The sequence below is a fragment of the Larimichthys crocea genome, chromosome XVII (assembly GCF_000972845.2).
Source record: "Larimichthys crocea isolate SSNF chromosome XVII, L_crocea_2.0, whole genome shotgun sequence".
Lineage (NCBI taxonomy): Eukaryota > Metazoa > Chordata > Actinopteri > Sciaenidae > Larimichthys > Larimichthys crocea.
The window spans coordinates 21653665-21679400 of record NC_040027.1 but is presented as its reverse complement, the minus strand read 5'-3'; the positions used below and the strand labels follow the sequence as shown (position 1 = coordinate 21679400).

General features: G+C 40.4%; 3 protein-coding genes across 6 annotated transcripts; 1 reads left to right on the top strand and 2 right to left on the bottom strand.

The window, feature by feature from the left end:
• Positions 1-40: 40 nt before the first annotated feature.
• ftsj3 (FtsJ RNA 2'-O-methyltransferase 3) lies at positions 41-6833 on the bottom strand. Its single transcript, XM_019258889.2, has 21 exons — positions 6610-6833; positions 6354-6459; positions 5502-5548; positions 5314-5393; positions 5053-5152; positions 4728-4922; positions 4520-4635; positions 4220-4324; positions 3959-4059; positions 3729-3815; positions 3471-3620; positions 3034-3169; positions 2691-2881; positions 2422-2542; positions 2224-2305; positions 1907-2066; positions 1677-1771; positions 1447-1549; positions 1097-1280; positions 810-904; positions 41-714 (listed from the first exon to the last, which is right to left on the bottom strand). The coding sequence occupies exons 1-21, from the start codon at positions 6674-6676 to the stop codon at positions 444-446; spliced, it is 2592 nt and encodes an 863-aa protein (XP_019114434.2). The 5' UTR covers positions 6677-6833; the 3' UTR covers positions 41-443.
• Positions 6834-7576: 743 nt separating this feature from the next.
• On the bottom strand, positions 7577-13752 carry plaat1 (phospholipase A and acyltransferase 1). 2 transcript variants are annotated; one of them, XM_019258919.2, is made up of 6 exons: positions 13625-13752; positions 11235-11286; positions 10301-10350; positions 9704-9842; positions 8435-8703; positions 7577-7746 (listed from the first exon to the last, which is right to left on the bottom strand). In XM_019258919.2, exons 3-6 carry the CDS (start codon positions 10325-10327, stop codon positions 7645-7647), a joined length of 537 nt encoding a protein of 178 aa, XP_019114464.2. In that variant the 5' UTR covers positions 10328-10350; positions 11235-11286; positions 13625-13752; the 3' UTR covers positions 7577-7644. The 2 variants fall into 2 exon arrangements, with proteins under 2 accessions (XP_019114464.2, XP_010745349.3); XM_010747047.3 differs by having other exon boundaries at positions 11235-11288; positions 13583-13668.
• mfn1b (mitofusin 1b) lies at positions 13115-25728 on the top strand. Of its 3 annotated transcripts, none has more exons than XM_019258917.2 (18): positions 13115-13185; positions 13662-13819; positions 13960-14095; positions 15364-15526; positions 16535-16659; positions 16768-16876; positions 17632-17739; positions 18017-18170; positions 18380-18447; positions 20398-20519; positions 20982-21108; positions 21330-21434; positions 21595-21697; positions 22553-22779; positions 22866-23045; positions 23158-23354; positions 23619-23753; positions 24519-25728. In XM_019258917.2, the coding sequence occupies exons 2-18, from the start codon at positions 13672-13674 to the stop codon at positions 24586-24588; spliced, it is 2277 nt and encodes a 758-aa protein (XP_019114462.2). In that variant the 5' UTR covers positions 13115-13185; positions 13662-13671; the 3' UTR covers positions 24589-25728. The 3 variants fall into 3 exon arrangements, with proteins under 3 accessions (XP_019114462.2, XP_019114461.2, XP_027146164.1); XM_019258916.2 differs by having other exon boundaries at positions 13115-13309; XM_027290363.1 differs by lacking the exon at positions 13115-13185 and having other exon boundaries at positions 13645-13819.
• The last annotated feature ends 8 nt before the right edge of the window (positions 25729-25736 follow it).

The following is a 25736-nucleotide window of genomic DNA, read 5'->3' as shown; positions in this document are numbered from 1 at the left end:
AAGCATCAGAAAAAAAATAGCAAATTAATGATTCAACAACTCATTTAAACAAAAACATTTATTGCAAAGATGTGTATATAATATTTACAATATTAATACCAACATTTCTGGAGAACACATTTATTGTTATTATGTTTAACTTGATTTTACAGTTCAGCTGTTCAGTGAATCCACTCCGTTCACAGAGTTTCAAGGCAAATAATCTACATCTTGAGAAAGACGTGCACAGAGTACTGGCATTTAAATACCCACAGAACATATCAAGGACTTGCTAAAGAGGGCATTCATGTTCATTTTGAACTCTGTTCATGACACAGGAGCTCAAGCTGTAGCAGGAATCTCAGCTCACAAAGCTCCATAAATGCTCACCTGGCTGCAACATGAGACCAGGCAGTGTTTAACAGTAAGAAAGGCAGGACTCTCAAGGCGACATCAGTTCAAATTTATCTTCCTTTTCGCCCTTTACCACTCTTCACCCCTCCTTTGCCACCTTTTGACTGCCCACCTTTTCCTTTACCACCTTTTCCTTTGCCCCCTTTAGCACGTTGGTCTTTCCTCTGCATTCCCCGCATGTCTTTCTTCATGCGACTGTCCACCACTTTGAAGGCTCCCTTAACACCGGCAGGACGTCTTACCTTCCTGCCAGCCCCCTTTTTGGTCACAACGTATGTTACTTCTCTCTTCTCCTTCCCTATGCCTGCTTTCTTGTAGATACTGGCAGAGGGTAGAAAGAGAAGACAAAATTAGATTTATATTCTTGCTAAAATGAGCCGGTATGAAACATCAATGCTACAGGTGTGACGTCATACCTCTTCAGCTGAGCCATCTTCTCCTTCTCGGAGATGTCCACTGTGTTGACGACTGCCTCTGCTTTCTTCTTAGCCTGCTCCATCTTCTTCAGCATCTGGAAACACCACAGAGAAACTAACAATAAGATCTACAGAAACACTTTGACCACGGCCTGATTTACAGGCTCCTTCAACTAAGACAGGTTTTTGTTCATCTTATAACAGAAGCAGGAATTGCATTATAACTCAGTTGATATCCGATCAGCCCTTGGTGTCAGATACGGCATTGCATTGGTCCTTGATCTTACCCTCCTCTTCTTCCTGGCCTTGGCCTCTGCAACTCGCTTGATTGGTCGGGCATCAATCTCCTTCCATTTTTGTTTGTACTCCTCCACCATCTCTCTGGTGACTGGCACCGGCTTCTTCCGGTGTTTTCGTTCATCGTCCAGGAACCACTCCGGTACCTCCCACTGCTCCTCAGAGCTAGCAAACCTGCAGGAGCATATGACATGACATGACATGACATGACATGACATGATATGACATGATATGAAACAGCAGTGCCCAACACACAATAATTGTTAGCAGGATCAATACATACTCTAATTACTGTAACCTCAGTGAGACCATTGGGAACACACTTTAATACCACACACACCTGTGGAAGGAGCCGTCCAACAGGTCCCTGGCTCTTTTCTTAGACGTAGCGATCTGACAGCCCAGGGCCAGGCCTTCTGCATCCAGGATCCTGGCTTTCTTACCTGAGGAGCACAGAAGCCACAAACGTCCATAAATATATGGAGGCTGAAACACTTTTACTTAAATTAGGATTTATGTAGGTTGGAGATCAGCTTAAAACCTGAAACGAATGAAATTTCTCATACTCACTGGTGCTTTCTACAGGAACAACCTGGAAGTCATCATCATCAGCCGTTCCTGACGCCCCACCAGCCCCCTTGGCATGTTTCATCTTGGTAATCTCCCTGGAACAAGCAGCAAAATACTCAGTGAATATTTACGTGTATATATCCAGTAAAAAAATATGAATCAAACTAGATTCATCGTGTAATATTTTGAACAAAATAAACCAAAAACAGCCACAGTAAATGAGGTTTTACTTCTCATCATCGCTGCTGTCTGAGTCGCTGTCACTCTCCTCTGCAGCTTCCTGTGAAGGTCCCGCCTTTTCTTCCACTGGTGGAGGGGCAGCAGCCACCACCACCTCCTCCTTCTCCTCCTCCTCTTCGATCTCTTCAGCTTTCCTCTTCTTGCCTTTTTCTATAAAAAGATACAAATTTGTTATTATTTGATCAGAGCTTTCGTTTTGAAAGTGACATTTTGCACTAGTTTTGTCCTTTTTTTTAAAAAAATGAACAATTGAAGTCTATTTTATAAACGTGTGAATTAATGAATGAGAAACGGGTGAGACTGTTACCTTTTTGTTTATTCTGAAGCCACTCGGACTGTTGGAGCTCACTCTCAGCGTCTCCTTCCAAGTCAATCTCAGAGAAGATGCCCTGAAGAGAAAAGATGACAGCAGGCTCAAAGGTCAGCGGTCACACATGTAAGCCGCGAGGGAGGATCAGTGATGTTTGTGTAACTGTCAACTCGAACATCATACGATAAACTGTACCTTGCTGAACCACAGGTTGGCCTCTCGTTCTTTCTTCTCATCCTTTCCCTCTAGTTCCACCAGAAGGCCACTTCCCTGCTCTTCATCCTCCTCCTCCTCCTCTTCTACAGTAAACTTTACTCTGGGAAACACACACATGAATAAGCAGACAATCTAAAACAAAATAATTACTAACGAGTCAGAGAGAGGATCTTAGCAGGACATTGTAGAAACATGTTTTTTTTTAATGCACAGGGTTGTTTTCTGTTCTTTGTCTGATGGCCACTTACTTCTTTGGTGCTTTCTTCTCCAGCTCTTTCTGTCTCTGCTCCACCTCCTCCAAGTCCTCGTCATCTAAATCAGAGGCCAGGGACATTTTATCCGCCTCATCATCCTCTTCCTCAGACAGGTGGAGGTCATCATCTCCTTCAGCCAGGGCATCTGCTGCCTTCATGTCCCCCTTGGATATATCAGCCAGCAACTGTTGGAGAGAGGTGAACACCAAAAGGAACATGACATTAGCATTGGGAAAAGGTTCAGCTGACAATATCTGCATCAAAACTGATGTCAGTTTAAACAGAGATTTAAAGTGTAAGTGAGAGGTTTGCATCTGTGTGTTCGTCTGGTCTTCACCTTTTGCTTATTGATGGTGCTGAGGGAGAACATGGATGAATCACCAGTATCTGCAATGGAGCAGCCAGGCAGGTCCATCTTCAGCTCCACCCTCTCCCTCTGCTTTCTCCGCTCCTTCAGCAGCTTCCTCTTCTTCCTGTTGGAGCACGACAGTTATACAAACTTGTACAGCAAGTTGCATCGAGAGAGCTAGGACGACAAGATGGCAAGAGGCAAAGTGCTTCTGCGGCACCAATGGCAGCAAATCAGCAGTGCCAATAGTTCACAGCCCCATTCATGGGCTCTGAACTTACTGTTCAGATACTGAAATAACACTCTTCAATATGACAGAGGTGTTCAAGGACAATCAGAAGAAAGTACAAAAATAAGATTTATAAATCACATTCGGAATATTACAGAAATAAACGATAATGAAAAGAAAGAAAAAGTAAATGTACCGTTTGAGCTCAGTAACTTCCTCAGCTTTCAGTTCTGCCAGTTTCTTCTCCATTTCTTCCTCCTCCTTCTCATCGTCCTCCTCATCCTCCTGCTCATCTTTCTTCTTTTCTGGTTCTCCATCTGATTCAGCCTCTTCATCTGAACTTAAGCTGAAAGGCAAAAAGGATTTTTGTTATCAGCTTTCTGCCAACGATATAGAAATATTTCAGCAGGTTTTTTTTTTGTTTGTTTTAAGAAAGGTGCTGTAAAAACTTTACTTGATCTCCCCGTCAAGCTGTTTGGCCTCCGTCTTCAGTTTTTTGGCCAGATATTTCCTCAGTTTGGTCCTCCAGTTCAGCAGCAAGCTGACGTGAGGATGAAGGAAAGAAGTGTGTTTATTATTATTATTATTGTTATTATATTATTATTATTATTATTGTTATTATTATTATTATTATCATTATCATTATTATTATTATTTCAGCAGTAAGTGAAGGAGAAGATTTACCGGAGCTCTTTGCGACCCAATACTTTGATGTCACGACAGCACTCCTTTATCTCAGGTGTGGTGGCCGGGTGAGACTCCAGGTCTGTGTTGTCGAAGGAGATCTGAATGGAGAGAGTAAGAATGATCATAAGAAGGTTTCCTTTGCTTAATATTTGAATTATAGACTGTCAAATAATGGGGTCCAGGATAATTCACCATATATATCTAACAGAATTTTCAATGAAATGGCATTAAATGTGCAGACTTTGACAGAGATCTCACCTCACTGGCACTGCCCAGGAAGTCTATAGCGTTATCGGCTTTCAGGAAGGCTGTTACTGTGAAACTGTGGTAAAGAGTCAGATCCCCATCCTTATATCCCTCGGCCTGAAACGGAGGAGCAGTGGTTTGGTCAGTGATGCATGTGATAATTTGAGTCAAATATTTGAAAATTATCACAGCAAATCATGTGTAAAACAGCCACAGGCAGTCAGGTTTGGTGCTCTTATTGTGAGTAAATGGTTAACTTGAATCTGTTACACTGCTCAGCTAGCACACCATCATCCCATTCAGTGAACATACCTTTGGTTTCTTGACAGGAATCAGCTCCCTCACAGTTTTGACCTGCACCTCCACCTCTTTGAACGCATGTTTGGGGTCAAAGAACTTACTGTCGATTTTGTCTGGGGCAACAAAACCTGGTGAGGGAAAAATAAATCAGGTTCAGATATGATCGGCAGAAGTGGCCAAGAAATTTAAAAACTCTAAATCATCTGTAGCTGCCACTGACCCTGACAGATGACGAAGATTTCGGCGGATTCATTCCTAGATGCCTGTGGCTTGGTGGCCTGCACCTTCTTGAAGAACTGCTGGAAGATCCAGAGCAGTGGCTGGTAGTCTTTGGAGCGGAAGACCTTGGTGACGAAAGTGCCACCCTTGGTCAGGAACTCACAGGCCAGCTTCAGAGCCATGAGCGTCAAATGAGCTGGGGGTGGAGAAGGGAACACAAAGTGAGACACATACCGTACAAATGGGTAAAAACGTATCATGCTGACTGAGTGTGTGTTTTAAATTTGAGTCCAATATCTTGAAAATGTTGCTTTAGTGGCACCCACCTTGTGAAAAGGCATCATACTGCCAGTTGGCTCCCACATTTGGAGCTCCGTCATTTAACACAACATCGACCTTCCAGGTCTGTAGCTCCTTTCGTAAAGCCTGCAAACGGGACAGACAGTAACCTCCTTTAACAAACCCATTTTAAGAATGATCCGATAGTTTGTGACTAACAAAATCAGGGCTTTTGCATGGATGTGAAAATAGTTATTCTGTATGTATTCAGTGTATGCAGCAGCAGTGTATGAACTCAGCTGCCTCACCTGTCTGCATTTCTCAGTGGTGATGTCTTCTTGCAGCGCCACCACATTAGGGATCGGCTTGATGGGCACCAGGTCAACACCTGACAGGAGGACACACGTTTTTAAAAAAAACAGCAATTTGAAAATTGGGCTTCTCCAAACCAATTATATAATTTATTATCAGATCATCTTGATGACATGACACTCACCAATAATGAGACTTGATACAGGCATAAACTTGGAGGCCACCTGCAGCCTGCGAGGAGAATCATGAGTTTATTCATTGTGCTACTTTCACTTGTCTCTCTAGGCAAAACATACAAATACATGAATGCAGTTTGTGACATCAGCACTCATGTACAGTGTACATAACTCCAAGGTCTGGCCGTATGGCTTTCATTCAGTAAAGGATGTTTGCAGTCCGCCCAGGATGACAAAATATTTTCCAAAAAGTACAAAAATACAAAAGTATGTTAATGTGTAATGTATGTAAAAGCATTTTGACTGGTCAGAAGACTAGATGGGTGGTATATAAGTACAGTCCATTCATCATCTATCTATTTAAAGATGACTGAGACACTTATAGTCTGTTCAAATCTTTAACCAAGTGCAGCTTTGATAAAGTCACCCACGAAACGACACACTACAAACGTAGGATGCCCCACACTGAGTGATTTCTTACTGACCATTTTCTAGGGCGTCTTTATATATATTTATTTATTTTGCAGTTATTTCCAATACTTAAACATGATTTTTTCAAGAATCAATCATAGGCAAGTTAGATTTTAAATAAGAAATAAGAGTCCTATTTGTACTCCTACAAGATTAGATTAGATTAGATTCAACTTTATTGTCATTACACATGTACATGTACAGGGCAACGAAATGCAGTTCAAGAACCAACTTTTCCCAAGAAAATCACTAAAGGACTTTTTAGAAATGTGACAAGAGGTCCCAAAATCAGATTTAATTTGTGGCCCTGTTATGGATTACAGTTTGGGCACCCCAGCTTTCAACCCTTTGACATATAATCATGATCTGATGATTGACAGGCAGCTCACCATCCACCAGGAGCAGCACACAGGTCCACCAGAGCTCTGGCTTTCTGCAGAAACTGAAATTTACGGTTGAGCTGAATGAGTTTGAAGGATGAACGAGACCGATAACCTGAAAAAGACAAAGGTGTAATCAGACATTTGACACAATCCAGACCCAGCAAGCTTCTTTTTAGAGTGATCGAGTTGGTTAGCAGCCCTGCTAGTGCTGATCTCCACCTCAAAGCACACAGTCTGATATTTCACAGGAGTTGTACTCTACCTGTTTCTTTGGCCAGATGGTAGAACTTATCTTTTCTGGTCTTTCCGACTTTGAGTTTCTTCCCCATATTTGTCGCTGTGGTTTTAACCTGTTCTCTGACACAGAAATATCAAACTCTGTCGGGACTTAAAGCGCTCAGACGTGCATGAAAACAACACGTGTGGATGTCCCGGCGCAGACATCCAACGTCACGCTGCACGTATTTCTTCTTCTTCTTCTGCTGCTCATGTGTTTCCGGTGTTGACGGGACGCTTCTGCCACCTACTGTCAAAAAACCTGAGCTGCGCTCATATTCAAGTGGTAAAAAAGACCCTTAGTACATTTATTAAGTGTTGTTATAACGAATAGTTTTGAGATACTGGATATTCATTTGAGTCGTTTATTTTTTTTAGAGGCTTTAATCCTGCAACTTTCTAGAGGTAAATGTACTTTTTTATTCTTCTCTGATCACATGCCAAACATGTGAAGCCATAAAATATGATTCATTTCATTAGTTTAAGCTACCCAACACTAAATGAAACACTGCAAACAGTGCTAAATGATTGGTTCATCCAAAACACTAAAGCACTAAAAAAAACATGCCGACAATTATAAAGTCAAGAATAAAAAATCTTATCTTATCTTGTCTTGTCTTACTTTCTCTGTTTATTTGTGCAGGTATTAAGAAATCTATCAGTGAGGTTTCTGCTAACACACCAATATAATAGGAGGAGAACTGAATTTGGTTTGTGGTGCTCACTGTGTCCACGTTACTCTCGATAATCCACTGAACAGTTTCCATCAGAGCTACTTTCTACAGGAGAAGCAGTCCCTATGAAAACTATGGTATATTTCAAAACCACTGCATGACTAAATACCACTTCTTAAATTTGACCAACAAATGCTCATTGAAACCACATGGTGAAAATGTTATGAGGGTACCAAACAACTAACAAAGTCATTTTTTTTTATTTTTATGAATGCTTTATTTATTTATTTTAAATCACAGCTGTATGAATGTTGAGAGACAACACCCTTCAGTGAAGAACACAGCTGTCAAAAAGGCCTGTTTCTGGATCGCGTGTTGATGAGTCCCAAGACAGAGAAGGCACTGGCTGCTGCCGTCACCAAACTAATGGCCCCAATGGCCCGTGTAGCCTGTGGAGACAAGAGGAGGTGGATTACCAAGAAGGAACGTGAGAGGTCAGAACAACTTGTTTGGTTCTGCATAACTCTTATTATTAAAGACAAAATGCGTTACTGTATAGTTCATCAACTCATAAACAGCTATGAATATCAAAAACCCAACACATGCATCTATTAAAGCTAAATGAGAACAGCATTTTTATATAGATGTTCCAATGTTATTTAGAAACTGGAAACTGCTCACTAAACCATTGAAATCTTAATTAATTTAACCTTACCACAGCCGCTATTCTCTGTGGAGATGAAAAGTACAACATTAGCCACTTTTCAAGGTTATGGTGGCGAGTGTTTGACATTCAAAACACTCACTCATTCAAACTCATCCACTCCTTTGCCTATATCCATCCAGCCAAGACAGACCCATGACCCAGGATTGGATTTAGGGGAATTATAGTTTATCTAATTTTTTCTAAAATATATTGAACCAACATCACTTTGTGAAAAAGAGAACATACACCAGAATCTAATGTAATTTGAGCAAAAAGGACAATAGGTTCAGAACACTATTTTTACATTAAACCATTGAACAGCAGATGTCAGCCACACAATGACAATCAAATGTATGCATAGAAACAGTCCAGATTTGTATGATATGTTGCCCTGGTGACACATGAGACAGAAACAAAATAAAGTGAGAGACCTGCTCGGACACCCCCTCCCCGTAGCGCAGAAGGGTCACAAAGTGCTCGCAGTTGCTCCCCAGCAGGTCATAAGACACCTCCTGGCCAATGAGGACTTGCGCTCGCTGGATGATTTCACAGATGGGTAGGGGTGTGTGATTGTGGTCATACTTGTTGTTCACACGGTACGAGTCGCTTCCCACCACCTCCTTTAGCAGCTGCATGCGCACCACTGCCTTCCGGCTGAAGACGGATTTCACACTGGACACGGCGGCTGCTGGGCTCTCATCTACAGAAGAAGAGGAGAGCCATGGTTTCCCAAAAGTGAATCATTTAGGATTTTGCTTCTTGAATCTTGTAGTTTTAGGAAAGACAGTTGATGAGGAGATGTATAATAACACAGAACCTCATTTTGAAACCTGCCCATTTAAACCAATTTTACAGAAGGGACGAGATTTATTATCCTCTGTCTTCTGCAGACTGCCTCTGAGACAATAAGAAACTAAATTATGTGCCATCTCACCATAACTGGACCAGTGTTACTGCCTTAAAAATAACAAACCAGTTAAACCTGCTGGGGCAAAGCCTTCATTGTTTTAGATCAAGTCATGCATTTCTAACACAGCCACAAGTCCTATAACCAAAATGAATTTGAACAGATTGCGTAATATCCCGAACATGAAGACAGTTGTTTGGCTGATGTTGAGTTATTAAAGTTTTTTTTAAACTTCAGCTTTGACTTTTGCTCACTGAGTCACAAATTTTTCAACAGGCTTTAAACCAAACTGAATTGGTGACAGAAATATTCAGACCCTTTACAGGAATTTATAAGGAAAGTACCACTACAACAATGCGAAACTACTTCCTTACAAGTAAAAATGCTATATTCAAAACACTTTTTCCAGACAGGGAGAGAAGGAAGTGATAAAACAAAGGTACCTGGCAAAAGCTCAAGTACTTAGTTATTTTTCACCACTGCCAAACCACAAGCGTGTTTGTAAGGTGTGTTTTTATGAGGTAAGGTGGCTTTACACATCTGTATGCAGGCTGCAGAGAGATATCAAAGTTCAAATTCATCTAGATCTCACCACTGCTGTCTTAATTATTGTACGTAAGGTAAAACGTGACCTTTGATTTAATATTCATTGAGCTTCATTTAATTTAATTATAGTTCTCTTATCAGTGTATTTTAATGTGCAGATTCAATTGATGCATCGTCTAGTCAAAGTGTGTCAAAACCAATCAGAGATGCCACTTGTTTTTGTAAAAACTTTGATATTCCCACTGACCAACAGGAGTTAAGTTGATGATGTAACCATCTCCCAGGTAGAGAGCCCAGTGCTGATAGGCCGGTCTGAAGATCTCAATGAGGTCACCAGGCTGGGGGTCAGCAGAGGGGTGAGGAGGGTCAGGGTCATTAGAGGCCATCTGCACACATAGAGACATACAGATACAGTATATTACTATTTCACATATTAATTGCTTTCATGAAAATCATGCACATCTTGTCTTGTAATGTTAAAAAAAAGACATTTATAAGAATGTTTAGACGTTGGAATAATTACCATTTTGGACATTAAAAGTTGCACTCTTTAAGAGTTAGAATGATTTCATACTATAGTCAAGAAACATCTGATTCAGTATGACAGGCCTTGAAAACTTAAAATGTATTAATACATTTAAATCAGCAACAATCACTGGGTTACTTGTTGAAATTGTGGGAAACTAAAGCTATAATTAAACTCTTAAAAAAGACCACAGACTCACATGTTTCCCTTTTCGGAGGTCAAAAGATTTATGCATAATTAATCATTAGATATCCACATTTGCCCGTCATAAAAACTCACACTGTTTCAGTCATACTAACAGTCTTTGAGTCAACTTACAGTCGAGTTTCGTTGTTGTTTATCCATCCCACATCATGCTTCCACAAATTCTAAAAAGAAAAGAAAACACAGATAGGAAAAACAAAACAACAAAACTATGTTTAACCCACTGAATGTAAATCTGAGAAATTATATATATTGTATATATATATTCATATATCTTTTTTCTGACTTACTTTGTGCTAAGACAAGAATCAAAACTAAATTCCCTGACAAAGAGAATGCTAGATAGGATGGTAAATGCAAAGGGTGTCTATACATACACACACAGACAATACACACCAGCTCACACACGGACAATAAACACACAAGCTCTTGTGTCACCTGTGCTGCCACAATAGCACCGACACAATGGGGAAGCTGACAGAAAAATAGTTGGAGCCTGAGTTATTTCACATAGAAATAGAAATCATTCATAAAATGTGAATCCATATCACTTTTAATAGTGATTTAAAAAAAGTGAATTGCCTTAGTCCACCTGTGATAATAATCCAAATAATTTGAAATTACAGAGACAAGAGTTTAGGATGGATCAAATACACATGGATGAGATGAAATCTATATCTGCCCAGGAGGGCAATGAGTATATCCATCTCATTATTAATGAATGGGGCTGAAGCCATGCTGAAAAAAAAGCAACATATTATTTTACCAAACCAAAACTCCATTAGCACTGGTGCCATTAACATTTAAACTCTAACATAACTCGATGTGTACACGTTGTAATTTTTGTCACATCATGTAGTAATACTCTATAAACATCTTCTGTTCCATTCTGTAGAAATGCCATACAAAATATACAAATTAAGTGCAATAGACATCTTTAAAGTCCCTTCTTGTAATGTTGTGGCATTATTAACGAGATTTTAAACCAGCTCTAAGAGGAATTCAAACCCAAACAATCAACACAAATGTATATGTGAATGATACTTACTCAAACACCAGCAGCTTTTTCTTCCTCACCATTTTAATTCTCCATCATAAATCTGCACATAGCCATAAGAAATCCAAGAAAATCCAAGAAAAAAGAGAAATAGATCAACTCCAAGTTTCTGAAGTGACAAAAGGTTGCCAAATATCCCACAGCCAAACTAGACGCAGGAGGTCCTGGTGGAGGTATTTTCAGTGTCCACTGCTCTGACTGATGACAGTTTGCCACAGTTGCTAAGGTCACACACACACATATACACACACACACAGAGAGGCGTTTCCTCTCTGGCATTGTCCCGTTCACAGGCTGCTCTTCTGAATAAGAGTATTGTGGGCTTTCAAAGGCAACACGTACGTGTCTCATTAAAAAAAAGCTGTCTGATCTACCCCATGTGCATGTTCATATACTCCCTAATGCAACTTATAATGTGTCTATTGTTTCTGCTCATGAATGTAATTCTTTTTTATGAACTCTAGACAGAGAAAACAAATAAATCTCTCTAATTTAACTTGTATAATATGCTTTTGCACCATACTAACTGTCTATGTGATAGACTAGGTGGACATTATGGTTTGGTGATATTGTGTTGATACTGACCTGGAAAATAAGATACCAAGCTTTGAGTTTAAGAAGTCTAAGAACTTTTCCAAGTGAAAAAAAGACTGTAGGAAACATTTTTTAAAAATATATTTTTATTATATGAATTATTCATATGATTTTTAGAAAGTGTTTTCCATGCAGTAAATCAGTCCTATGTGTAATAAAATACGCCCTTGTTGGTGCTATGGACTGGACCAGTGTCAGCTACAATAAAGGAGATGTCAGGGGTCGGATTCATTCTTTGCGCGTTGATTGGCTGCTGCCCATCCACCTTTTTATCACTTTGGATCCGCCCCCCAGCACTAAAGTGCCGTTAGACTGACGACAGTAAATCCGCACAGAACAGGAAGTTAGATACATTTAGTTTCAAAGCTGAAGGACTGTGTAAAAAAAATCTTAGTACAGAATGTTCAGCTTTTTTTGGAATATGCAGCACATTTTGTTTTAAGTTTAAAAACAATCCAACAGCTATAAAAATGACATGCTGCTATTAACAGGGTAGAATCAATGTAAAATAATTACATTATTAATAATTACATTTTGTATTTTAAAAGATTGCAATAAGCTGGAGCTTCAGCTTAAACCTTTTGGTCTGTAGAAAATCTGTATGCTATGTATTGTTTGCTTTATTAGGAGTAAATTCACTGTTCACTGTTTCTATTTAACTGTTATTTATTTTAAAGACTAAATTCTCTATAAGGTTTATATTTACATAATGCATATCCCACTGTTACTGTTTTTATTTTACTGTTACTGGCTCTATTTAACTGTTATTCATACATGTGTATATATTGTTTAAAATAGGATATTGTATAGGGTATATTGTTAAAGTTTTGTTTTCCTACTATTGTCTTCTTGCAATCATTTACCATTTGGGAGCTGTGGTAACAAAAACAGTTTCCCTGCGGGGATTAAAAAAGTATTTCTGATTCTGATTCTGAACTGGCTTTTTTAATGTTGTTGGTATTTCCTGTATGTGTAGACCAAATATAAAGACCTGTAGTAGATTTAGTAAAACATGTCATGTCTGCCTCCTGTTTAGAACCAGTTTTTGTATTAATAATTCAGGGACTATTAAACCAGCGACATCTGAAATACCAACCATAAACATAATAGTTTCCCTGTATAATCAAATCCACAAAGGAAGGGTAAATCCGTTGAGCTTTATAGATAACTACCACAACTAGGTAAATCATATGCAAGTCAGCAGACACTGAACTAAACTCTTATCAACTATATTCAAATAATTATCAAACTCAGCTCGGCTGAGCTTTTATTTTGAAATGTAGTCCGGAAGCTGTTCTCCTGTCGGCGCTAGCTTGACGCTGGTGTCATTACGGGATACAAACAGAAGGTTAGCCGGGCTAGTAATCTTTGAACCAGGAGAGAGGGAGAGGGGATTGTGTGGATTGTGAACCGCGGGTCGATATTGTTTGTGTTATGAGAAGAGGACGCTGTCTGTCTGTCTGAGGACCGAGGTGAGGACGCGACACCGCGGTGCTAGCTGTGCTAATGCTAGTTCACAGCTAACGCAGCTAACGTCAGTTAGCATGCCGGGAAAGCACGCGCCCGCTCGTTTTATCACAAAATGATCAAAAATTAATCAGAACTTATTAAAATAAACGTGTCATGCACACTGTGTGTTGTTCTCATGCCGTGTGTCGAAGTTACAGGATGTCACCGCTGACTTTTTCACTTAACTTATTATATCACCTGCGCTCGTGAGTGTGCGAGCTAACCTACCTAAAAAAAAAAAAGTGACGATGTCGTCATTATAAAACCTCCGTGCTCACTGTGTTAATGATGTCCACTGTGTGTTTGCCCTCTCAGACTGAACACCATGGCTGCAGCCCCTCCACTCATACGGACAGACTCGGCTCGGGGAGACTTCTCCCCCCTCAAACACTTTGTCGTAGCCAAGAAGAAGATCAGCGACGTGTTTGAGCAGCTACTCAACTACGTGAAAGAGACGTCAGAGTTTGTAGAAGGTGAGATGTGTTTACGAGTTTATAACATCAAGTCAAAAGGGTTCAGTTAGTGCATCATGTTTGTCATCTGCAGTCAGCTGTCTCTGGCTCATGAAGTGTGTGTGTGTGTGTGTGTGTGTGTGTGTGTGTGTTTTGGACAGAAACCTGTGGGAACAAAGCTCTGGAGAAGATTGCGAGTGAGGATCAAAAGTTGGAGATTCAGGCGTATGCTGACAAACTCGCCATCATTAGGGAGGTGCTGGCACGCAGACACATGAAAGTAGCCTTTTTTGGCAGGTAAAAAAAAAAAAACAGACTTTTCACCACGTTTTAGATTAAATCAGTGGTTCTTAACCTTGTTGGAGGTACCGAACCCCACCAGTTTCATATGCTCATTCACCGAACCCTTCTTTAGTAATAACTAAAATATGATTTTTTTTTACTGGTGCACAAAATGAACCGTGCATTAACATCACCTTGTTCAAATAACAAAACCAACACAGTGCATGAACTCACAACAACTTACCTCAGTGTGACTTCTGCTGTTGCCTTTGAGAGACCAGTTCAGATATGCGTGGCTTCACCTTGGCAAGTGCCAGTCTCATGTCATTTTCACAGCAAAGTCTGTTCCTTTTCTTAGTTTTTATGTCCAGCATCCTTGAAAACGATTGCTCAGAAAGATATGTTGTAACAAATGGTATAAAAAATTCCAGGGCGGAAGCTCCACCGAACCCCTGAGACCGACTCACCGAACCCCTAGGGTTCGATCAAACCCAGGTTAAGAACCACTGGATTAGATACTTTATTTATCCCACCACGGGGAAATTCACTTGTGACAGCAGCAAGATAGAAAAACAAAAGTAGAAGAGGCCAAAACAAAAAACACAATAAACAGACAGAAGTGTCTATAACTACACAATAACCACGAAAGAAAACAATCAACCTTCAAAAACAGATAAGTACCGAGTGGCATAAAAAGTGGCATGATATATAAAGAGTATTGTAGTGTAAAAGTGACCATAGTGTAAGTCATTTTGCAAAGAAAGTGACCGTAATATAAATAATAGTAGTATTGGCTTTTCTGAAGTGATTCTCAAACTGTTTTTTCGTCCTCTACTGATATAAACAATGTGCCGTGAACGCACGTTGTGTGACTTAATCAGGTAGCAGCTTTACTTTCACTTTCATTTTTATCTTTATGACCAGTATCCTTGAGGTGACATTGGTCAGTCGCTTTCTGCATAATTGAGTTCAAGCTGATGTTAACTGAACCATGTTGGAGTGAATTAAATCCAGAACACGATAGGATGTCGGTGAGATTTCACACGCTTGATTCAGGGCAGAGTTTTACTGCAGTTTCTTGAACCTTTACTTTGAAATCATTTCCTGCTGCAGGCAACTAGATGATCTGCTCAGTCTGATCCACAAGTAGCTGCAAATGTCTGTCGCGTTAACATTTACAGTAAATTAAGATATGACATCTTGGGACTTTACATCTAGAGTAATTAAGTGTGTGAATGATTTGCTTCCACATTCAGCCAGTGACGGTTTTGTTTGTTTTTCAGGACGAGTAATGGTAAAAGTACAGTGGTCAACGCCATGCTGAGGGACCGTGTGCTGCCCAGCGGGATTGGCCACACCACTAATTGCTTCCTGAGTGTGGAGGGCACTGACGATGACAAGGCCTACCTCAAGACGGAGGGCTCTGATGAGGAGAAGAGCATTAAGGTAACTGTGTTGCATTTTTACAAGGAATGTTTGGTTTGCACCTTTTGGGCGGCTTCTTCTCAGCTATGGAGAACTTCATATAGTAACTGGGGACATGCTTTTACATAAACACACACACACACACACACCAGGATCTGCCAGTGTTCATCAATCAGTTTGTGACTCAGTCACACTGGTAATCCATTCATGTTCTATTTCTTCATGTTATTGACTGATTCAAATGCAGTGAAAATAGCAGGATGATGAAGGTTTTTGTTGTCGTACTCAAACGGGTTGCACAGTTGAAGACACAAGCTGATAAGGTAGAGAAGATGACAGAGCCAAAGTACTGATTCTTCTACAGGTGCAGCAGTTTATTTTTCTAAATCCAAAGCTATTCATAAAATGCCAATTTCAGGTGTGTAGTATTGATGCGTAAAGGGTAAAGAAAATTTAAACACTAATTACAAGTAGAAGGGGATTTAAAAAAAACCCAATAAGAGATGAGCAGTGCGTGCTTTTATAACAGAAAACCTCAAAAATGTGCATGTCAGCTTGTCACGCTTCACGTGCCAGCTGTAATTTTGGCATGGAAAAAGTGAAAGATGATGTTTCCACTTAAGCTGTTGGCTCATGTTAACTTCCTAAAACAAGCAAATGTTACCTGAACCTGAGCCATGTTAGCAGACACAGGTAGGCAGCATATTCACAGCGGTGTCGGGTGTCTGAAATGAAAGCCGGATGTTGGACTCTCCAACTTTAACCTGCTGAACTGGATGAAGTCGCTGTTGGTTCAACAGAATAAGCAGCTTGATCAGTTTTATTTGTAGCCGTCTGTTGTCCTCTTATATGTTGTAATTAATCTGTCTTTACATGGTAAATGCTATTGCAGTGTCAGTAGGTATTATTTCCTTTATTGGAAGATTATAACATAAACGGGATGATAAGACCAAAAGCTGCAAAATGCTTTGACATTGATGAGAAGTTATTACAACAACAACCCTTAACTTCATTTTGTCTCTTCTGCAGACCGTAAACCAGCTGGCTCATGCTCTTCACATGGATGAGAGTCTTGACGCCGGCTGTCTCGTCCGTGTGTTTTGGCCAAAGACCAAGTGTGCTCTGCTTCGAGACGACCTGGTGCTTGTAGACAGGTAACAGGATCCTTTTAAACACATCTGGAAACGCTGAACAAGTTTGGAAATATCTGTTTGATGAATCAGTGGGATTCACACATCTTCTACCTCTCCTACACCCTCCAGTCCAGGCACAGATGTCACATCAGAACTGGACAGCTGGATTGACAAGTTTTGCCTGGACGCTGACGTCTTCGTGCTGGTGGCCAACTCCGAATCCACACTCATGAACACGGTAATGAGCCTCAGGCAGCTCATGTCTGGACAACCCTGTGATAATATATATGTTTGACTGTAAACTGGCTGTAAAACAACTTTGCAATGCTTAAAAAAAAATCTACTTTAAAATGTCATAACTTGTAATAACACACGATAACAGCAAGCAAAGTAAGTTTTCAGTTATGTCAGCCACGTGTTACGTGTTCAAAAAGGGCCAGCGTGGATGTTTTTCTACGTTGAGCTGATTACAGAGTGGAGACTGTGCCTGTGTTTTTTTTCAGCCACAGAGGCCCCACTCTTGTTTCTCTCAGCTCAGGCATTCATGCAATGTGAAGCGGGACACACAGTCAATCACAGAGCTCCTCAACCCTAACAGCAGCAGCTCTTAAAGGGAGAGCAAACACACATTCCCCTCTGGGCTGTTCACTGGAAATGAACCCAGGCGTTATGTAAATAATGTGAGATTATCAAGTGCTAAAAAATATGTCAATATGTGTCAGTGAATTCTGGCTGGGTTTGCAAACTATGAACATTTTTATCCACAATGCCAACTTTGCTGTCTTGGTGAAAATGAAGCAAACAAAACCAGAAATAAAAGTAAAGCATAAAAGTGTTCCTGGATGTTCTTTCAGTTTCATTGCACATATTTGCTATCGTATGCCTTTTTTGGCAGCTTTCTAGGAAAAAAACAAATCGGTTGTTGGAGAGAAAAGAGTTATTGAATGTCAGTTTGAGCAAACCTTAACATCTCTCTCACTGATTTCTCTCTAGGAAAAGCACTTTTTCCACAAAGTGAACGAACGTCTGTCAAAGCCAAACATCTTCATCCTCAACAACCGCTGGGACGCCTCGGCAAACGAACCAGAATACATGGAGGATGTGAGTCCAACATATGACATAACATTTTATTGTTTTTGATCTCATCATCAAAGTAAATCTTCATGGCTAGATACCACTAACAATAGGTAGTATAGTTTTTTTGTAATTTAGTTGAACTAAAAACACAAAATGATACCATTTGCATTGAAAATTGTATTTTTCTGAACTTATTTTCAGCTATTAATAATTACTTATTATTATTTATGGATTAATGATTTTCTTAATATGAAATAAAGAAAAAAACACACACCTAAGAATGTGACACCTCTTTCTACAGGTGAGGAAGCAGCACACAGACCGTTGTGTGAACTTCCTGGTAGAGGAGCTGAAGGTTGTGGACCGCGATCAGGCACCTAACCGCATTTTCTTTGTCTCCGCCAAAGAGGTGCTCAATTCCCGCATGCAGCGTGCACAGGGCATGCCTGAAACAGGTGAGGCGTGGCGTTATAGCTGATGATGCTGTGTTCAGTGTTATTGCTTGTCCTAACTAATATAAAAGGATTAATGAAGTTTATAATAAGTTAATAAACTGTTTTTGTATTTTAACACCTGATGTAGGATAAGGTCTCTGTGCTGATGCAAGTTGTGTATTTGTAAAATAATAACATAATCATAACGTCATAATCATTTCCTCCAATAGGTGGAGCCCTGGCTGAAGGCTTCCAGGAGAGACTGAAGGAGTTTCAGAGCTTTGAGAGGAGGTTTGAGGTTTGTGTCTGTGTCTGTGCGTCAGTCCGATCGACATCCTCCGATAATTTTATTCCCAATTCTCAAAACAAAATTCTATTTCCTGTCTGAGAGACACATTTTCACGGTTTCAAATCATTTTGACATACGTGTGAGTAGATCAGGTAAACCCCTGAGGTGAAATCAGGTGACACGGAGGCTGATAAAGCTGGTAAACGCTGCGGTTTGTGTTTCACAAAGAGCTAAGCAAATCTTTTTTTTTTTTTTTTACATTATCCGGCTGCTGCTGGTTACAACTGGAGATCCTGGAGGTTTACGAAAAGCAAGGCTAGTTTTGCATTCAAGAAATACAGCCAGTGCCTGTTTTATCAGGCTGCGAACCAGAGCTTACTTTATTGTTCCAGTTACACAAACCTCTTTGGCATTTGAGAAATTCAGTTGCTTGGTGAAAGTGTGTGCATGTCAAAGTGTGTGTTTGAGATTATTGCATGGTGAAAGAAACTGAAGCAACCAAAGTCCTTTTGTCCTCCTAACCTGAGCAGTCAACTTCTCAAACCTGGCTTAGTGGTTAGTTTTGGCCACCAACCATGTAATGTGAAGCTGGCGGCCCGAGGGCCTTTTGGACCAATCACTGTGCCTTTTCCATCAACCTGCGTCTTCATTGCTGAAGTCTAGATTCACTAAGGCGAGGGCATGCGTTTGTTTCTACGTTGATTTTTGCCTAACAATTAGATCGTTGAGTTTTGTTTGTGTCTGTGTGTTTTGTTGCATTTTGTTGAAATGTTTTGATTTTAACTAGCAGGAATTGAATTGTGTTCATACTTGGGAGTAAATTATCATTATAAGTTGAGTTTAATGTACAAATCCCATAATTCTCAGAGCAGCAAATAATCATTGAACAGCTACTTTATCAGTAATACAACAGAGGAGCGAAGAGAAAGAAGTATCTGTTTACAGTGCAGCCAAGCAAACTCATGTTGTTTTAAGAAAGAAGTCGGTTAATAATTTATCTTTTTATGAGCAACCTGATTTCATAATTCAGTCCATGCAAGTAGCTTTCCACACAACAGCGGATATGGTCAGGTTGGCTGATGAGTTGGAGGTGTGCAGTCTGCCGCCTGCCGCTCTTCACCTTAACTGCAAACTGTGGCTGCTCCCCCATGTTCCAAAACTGCCTTTCAGACAAAAAAACTGATCTGAAAAATGCTGAAAGTGACGGTAGATGCATTTTTGATGAATTCTCATTAACAGCTATCTTGTTTCCTGTTACAGCTTCACAGTAAAAGCCACCCCGTGTTGTTGAAAGCTTTTGACTTGAAGCAGTGGCAGTAGAAAACACCATTTGTGAACCTGTTATTGATGAGATAAAATTCATCTGAATTGCATGCATGCACCATTAAAGGCAATTTAGATCCAGTACGTGAATGGCGGACTCTGCCACTAACAATGAAAACTGCTTCACAGTAAATGAAGCAGTAAATAATAAATAAAAAATAATAGAGTAAATGCATAGAAATAACTAATGAGGAGAGGAGCTGTGAGTTTGTTTTCTAGTCCTGAAATCATTACAACCCAGTTTAAATGTAGCCAAAGAACAATCAAACAACACACGATAATATAATTTATCTCAAAATGAAACAAAATTCCTACTTTTACATCAGTGTTTTTTATTTTCTTTCACTTGCATTCTTGATTACATTCATATGATGTATTTTTATCATTTTGCTGTGGCTTCACCAACACATTACTGTGACTTTCCAATATTTGGGGCTCTGGGATCTCGAGATACACACACTGCTGCTGTCATTTTCACACCTGTGTTTCCATTTCTTTCCTTCTCTTATGTTAAAGCAGCAGGTGTCTATCTTGTCCTCTTGTAAGTCCCTGGTAGTGTGCGCATTCACGCGCCCTATCCAGCAGCAGCCCCCCCCTTATAGCCGTCACAGTAACTTGTGTGTTATGGCCTCGCAGGAGTGTATCTCGCAGTCAGCAGTGAAAACAAAGTTTGAGCAGCACACTATCAGGGCCAAGCAGATCACAGAAAAAGTCAAGAGCATCATGGACGCCATCAACATCGAGGCGGCAGAGAAAAGGTGAGTTTTTTTGTGCCATCCATATTTTTTCCCCTCCTACTCTGTATGTAGGAGTGTGCTGAGTCTTTGGTCAATGTATGTTTTGGTCATTTTCCTTTCAGATGTGCGTGTTAACACACAACAGTAACATTGGTTATTGGATTTTCATTTTAAAATGCACAAACTATAATCGGTGGTCAAATTTCTTTTTCATGTCATTTGTTCTTTAACACCTGTTTCTGAAAAGTAATTTGAATGACCAATATGTACATTCACTTTTTATCACTGTCATGAAGAGCTTATAGAGGTAATCTATGAAACTTCCAAGTAAATAAATATGAACGTATGGATTTAGTAGATACTACAAAAGTATTTCTATCAAATTTCCTACTAATACTTAAACACCCTGATTCTTTTTGACTGTGAAATCTTTGCTATTTCGCATTCCTGACTTAACTTCCTGTTGGTGGGGCGGGGCTTTAGAGTGGCGGCACTGGAGGACAGAGAGTATCAGATGGACCGGCTGGAGTTTGTCAAGAATCAGCTCAACTTGCTGATTGATGAAATCAAGAAGAAGATCAAGGCCATCAGTGAGGAAGTGGCGACTAAGGTAATGTAGACGACAAATTGAATGTCGTGTTTACCCTGACCTACTCCAGAAGACCTGCACACTCTGAATTAAGGCTACAAATAATTGATTCATTTCATTACATGGATTATTTTCTTGATAACCAGGTGTCATCATTTTTTACAGCCCAAGGTTACAGGACCAAAATGCTTCTCTACTGATGTGCTGTATTTGACTGATAACTCTGGTCGTGTTTCATCCAGGTATCAGGCGCCATGGAAGAGGAGATCTGCCGTCTCCATGTAATCGTTGACGAGTTCCACGCTGACTTCCACCCCTCACCACATGTCCTCAAGATCTACAAGTCTGTAAGTAGAGGCACAGATTAATTCTTTGTGATCACAACTTTCCTGGGCAACAGTCTGAGGTGCTATGGCTGGTAATACAAGGCAACTGTGCCAACTCTGGTCTCCTTTTGTTTTGTTGACTGCTTCCCATGTGATCTCTGACCGCTGTTGCTGTTGGCAGGAGCTGCTAGCTCATGTGGAGGAGGGGATGGGCAAGAATCTGGCCTACCGCTGCTCCGACGCCGTCTACGCTTCTGTCCAGTCCTCTCAGGGATACATGATAGGTACTCAAACTGCAGACATAACTGTGCTGTTTCTCTAAAATCACACAAATTCGTGTAAAATAGTCCCAATCAGTGAATGATCTGAAGTTGCGACTGGTATGCTGAAGCAGCAAGATTTCTCTTGGTCGAAACAACAGAGGGTCACTTGTGATATTTTGTGGTGTTGAGTATTTTAATGAAGGAGAAATGCTGAGTGACGATTGAAAGCTAAACCTAATAAATGACTTTTGCTTTAAAGGCCAACATAGAAATCATTTTCAAAGAGAATTACCTCAGATCAGCATTGTTTTTTTTTGTTTTTTTTTCACTCAATCATTTACAGAGTGTTGCTAAACTTAGTCGATTCTTGTTGGGCATTTGGGCGATGGTCTGCGGCGCCCTGCTATATTTATCCTCCATGCTGAATGCCATCATCCCATGCCCCATTATGCCACAAATGCGTCACTGTGTCAGGCACGCATGCAAGCTGTGCTCGCTGACAGTGATGTTGGAAAGGTGTTAATGCGCCCTCTGATGAAAAGGACTCAGGTGCTGTTATGAAACTGTGGTGTGATTTTTCTTTTTTTTTTTATTCCCCTAAGGAGAGATAACAAAAGCAGAGCTATTCAAATCAAATAATGATAAATCAAATACTGGCGATGTTTCTGTCGTCTTGTGCTATTTTCTGCCCCCTACTGCCCAAAAAAAAAGAATATTAGCTGTAAAATGTACTAAAAATAAAAGTGCTCATTTTGAAGAATAGACCCATAAAGAGTTAAACAGAATTTTCGCATCAGTGCATGTTTTAAAATACAAATGATCCCATAACTGCTGCTGATATTTGCCTGTCCCTCTTGTACTTCACTCTCTCCCCAGAGAGCATGCTCCCTCTGCTTCCCTCCGTGGTCCAGAGCCAAGTCAACATGCTGGTGCCCAGCAGGAAGTTTGACCTGAGTTACGACCTAAACTGCGCCACACTTTGCAGCGACTTCCAGGAGAACATTGAGTTTCAGTTCTCGTTGGGCTGGACAGCGTTAGTCCACCGCTACCTGGGATCTGTCAACGCGCAGAGAGCACTCACACTGATGGATCAGAAATTCCAGGTACAAGTTGTTGAAAATGTTCACATGAACATCACACAGAACACATATTGAAGAAAGTTTTAACATTAAATATTGTCATCTCTCAGGCTTCTCGACCAGCGCTACCTCCGGCCTGTACGCCCTCCTCAGGACCCCCCTCCAAGATAACGCCGCCCAACAATGAGACGGCCCTCATGACCCAGGAGGACCTGATGGTAGCCATGGCAAACAACGTGGCGTCCCTCACCTCCCGCACTTCAATGAGCGTTATCATCGCTGGAGGAGTGGTATGTTCTCTTCATCAAAATTACTTACTCGTCAACATCCAGGATGATTGTACACTGACCGTTATGTCATGTTATCTCTTCTAACCCAGCTTCTGTTTATTTATTTTCTCAGGTGTATAGAACAGTCGGCTGGAGGCTGATTGCCCTGTCAGCCTCGCTGTACGGGTTGCTGTACCTGTACGAGAGACTCACCTGGACCACGAAAGCAAAGGAGCGAAGTTTGAAGCGGCAGTTTGTGGACTACGCAACCGAAAAGCTGCAGCTCATCGTGAGCTTTACAAGTGCAAACTGTAGCCACCAGGTCCAACAGTAAGTCCTGAAATGATAAATGATTACCACTTCCATCACTACAAGGCCAGAGAAGTCATTTATTTATTATGAGATGTCATTTGTTGTTTGTTTTCTTACCTAATTAATGGATTATACATCAGAAATGGGTAACATCTAGTGTATAACTCCTTTACACACATTGAATACCGCTCCACCCTCCTCTGTGCCCCACCCAGCCTTTTCCCCCTCTGTAGCACAGCTAAATAAATAACCACTGAGACGCTGTGCCCTCTGTGTTGCCAGGGAGATGGCTACGACCTTTGCTCGGCTCTGTCAGCAGGTGGACCAGACGCAGAAAGAGCTGGAGGCTGAAATCCGCCAACTGACAGCCAAGATAGATCAGCTGGAGACTGTCCAGAGTCACTCCAAGAGCCTGCGGTCAGTCCGGCGTCTTCTCTTATTGTGGGCAACATGAAGGGTAGAGTAGTGGTGGGGAGGGGGGAGTACATGCCTGTTTGGGAATTTGGAGAAAATGAAATCTTGTAATGATACTACAGGAACAGCAGAAATGTGAAGATCTGGAAATGATCAAATTCTACATCGATACTTGGTCAAAATTACCAGAACTGCCAAAGAATTTGTTTTTTTCCCCCTACAGCTTGCTTCCCGAGCTTGCAGCGCAACGCTCCAAGTCGCCAACAGATTCACAGTTCAAACAGATCTCTGTACACATAACTGTCATGTGAGGATGTGCCTGTGTACAAATCACACTCGCTAACAACCCTGAAGACAAACAAACTGGCTGAGCAGTTCTTCAGGTTTTTCTTGTACTGTAGTCAGATTTAGGAACGAGGGTGAGAACAGAACAAAGTGTTTGTCTCGCTGCTGCTCTGTCTCTGCTTGTGAACAAATAAAGCTTCCTTTAAAATTAAAGTATTGATGGATATAAAGATGTACATCGTCGTGTCGCAACAAGACCAAACATAAATGTGAGTGAAAATTGGCAAATCAGTTCCTTAGTTTTGTAATTTTCAGGAATGTTAGGTAGGTCTGAACAGTTATTTTACCGTTTCCTGTTCCTACTATTTCCTGTGAAATAAAGGTTACAGAATACTTTTAATGAATTAAATAATATAAAGAAGCTGTACTAGTGGTTTGGATAAAGTTGTTCCAGATCGTGACGTGTGTTTGTTTCCTCTGCAGACATAAAGCGACAGACCTGGAGAGACAGTTGGAGGCGTTCACAAACCAGTACCTGCAGCTTCAGCAGTGATCTGCTCACCTTCATCGCTCCCCCACAGTTTGGTTCTCGTTGAGCCAACCATTCCTCAGCCAGATGTCGCCTCACTGCGATCCCCGCTCCTTTTCACCTAAGCTACACCACAGTTTCTGTGTGGACAGTAGCCGCTGAAAAGATTTATCGATCTGGTCTATCAACTGAAAAGAAATCTAGATATTTTGATAATCGATGAAATGTTAGTCCTTTTATCATGCAAGAATACCAAACTCCTGCAGCCTCTCAAATGAGAAGATTCAATCCTTTTGTGTCATTTGTAAAAAATGTTATTTTATTTATTTTTGTTTAAAAAAAATAGTCAATTTGAAGACGTTTTTGGTAATTTATTGGCTACTTGTCATTATTTTTTGACAATTTGTAGACTAATAAAAAAAAAAATTAAAAAATTCAATTTGATTAATTGACAATGAAGAAAATCTGTAGTTTCACTCTGAATGGACAGAGGAGCACAAAGGCCCAGACAGTATTTTCCCCTCCTCCTCTCCCCCATCAGCCATCCAGGTGCTGGAGAAACTGCAGTGAAACTGTACAACAAAAACTGCCTGTAAGAAAAACAAATGGACTCACGATGTGCAAAGACGCTTCACGAGGTGGCGATATAATCTCGGTCGGCGTGAAGGCTACCGGTCGGGTGCTATATTTTGACACTAACGTGCTTCTAACTGTGAATATGCCTTTTTTTTTTTTTTTCTTTTGGACTAACTTTTGTGGAGCAAATGAAGTTTGTGTGTCTGTAAGACTGTACATGTATCTGACCAGCCACATGATCTGCTGTATGTTAGCAACAAAAAAATAAATATATTTAATAATAAAAGAGAACAGATTTGGTTGTCTGAATTATAAAAGTTAGTGTAAATTTACTGAGACAAATCATTTGAGTAGGAAGGGAACGCATGTCTTTTAGGTTCATGTTCTATTTTCTAAGAATCCAAACTGTATAGATCAAAGGCTTCGGAGATCCTCATATATTTTATAATATCCTGTTTTATTTATACCCATCAGACTTGTAATTACAATTACACCAGTCTACACTTGTAAAATTGTCTTTTTTTCTTGAATGTGTCTCGAAATACCTCCTGATTTGCCCGACTGTATTAAATCTGCCACAATCTGAAACCGACTTA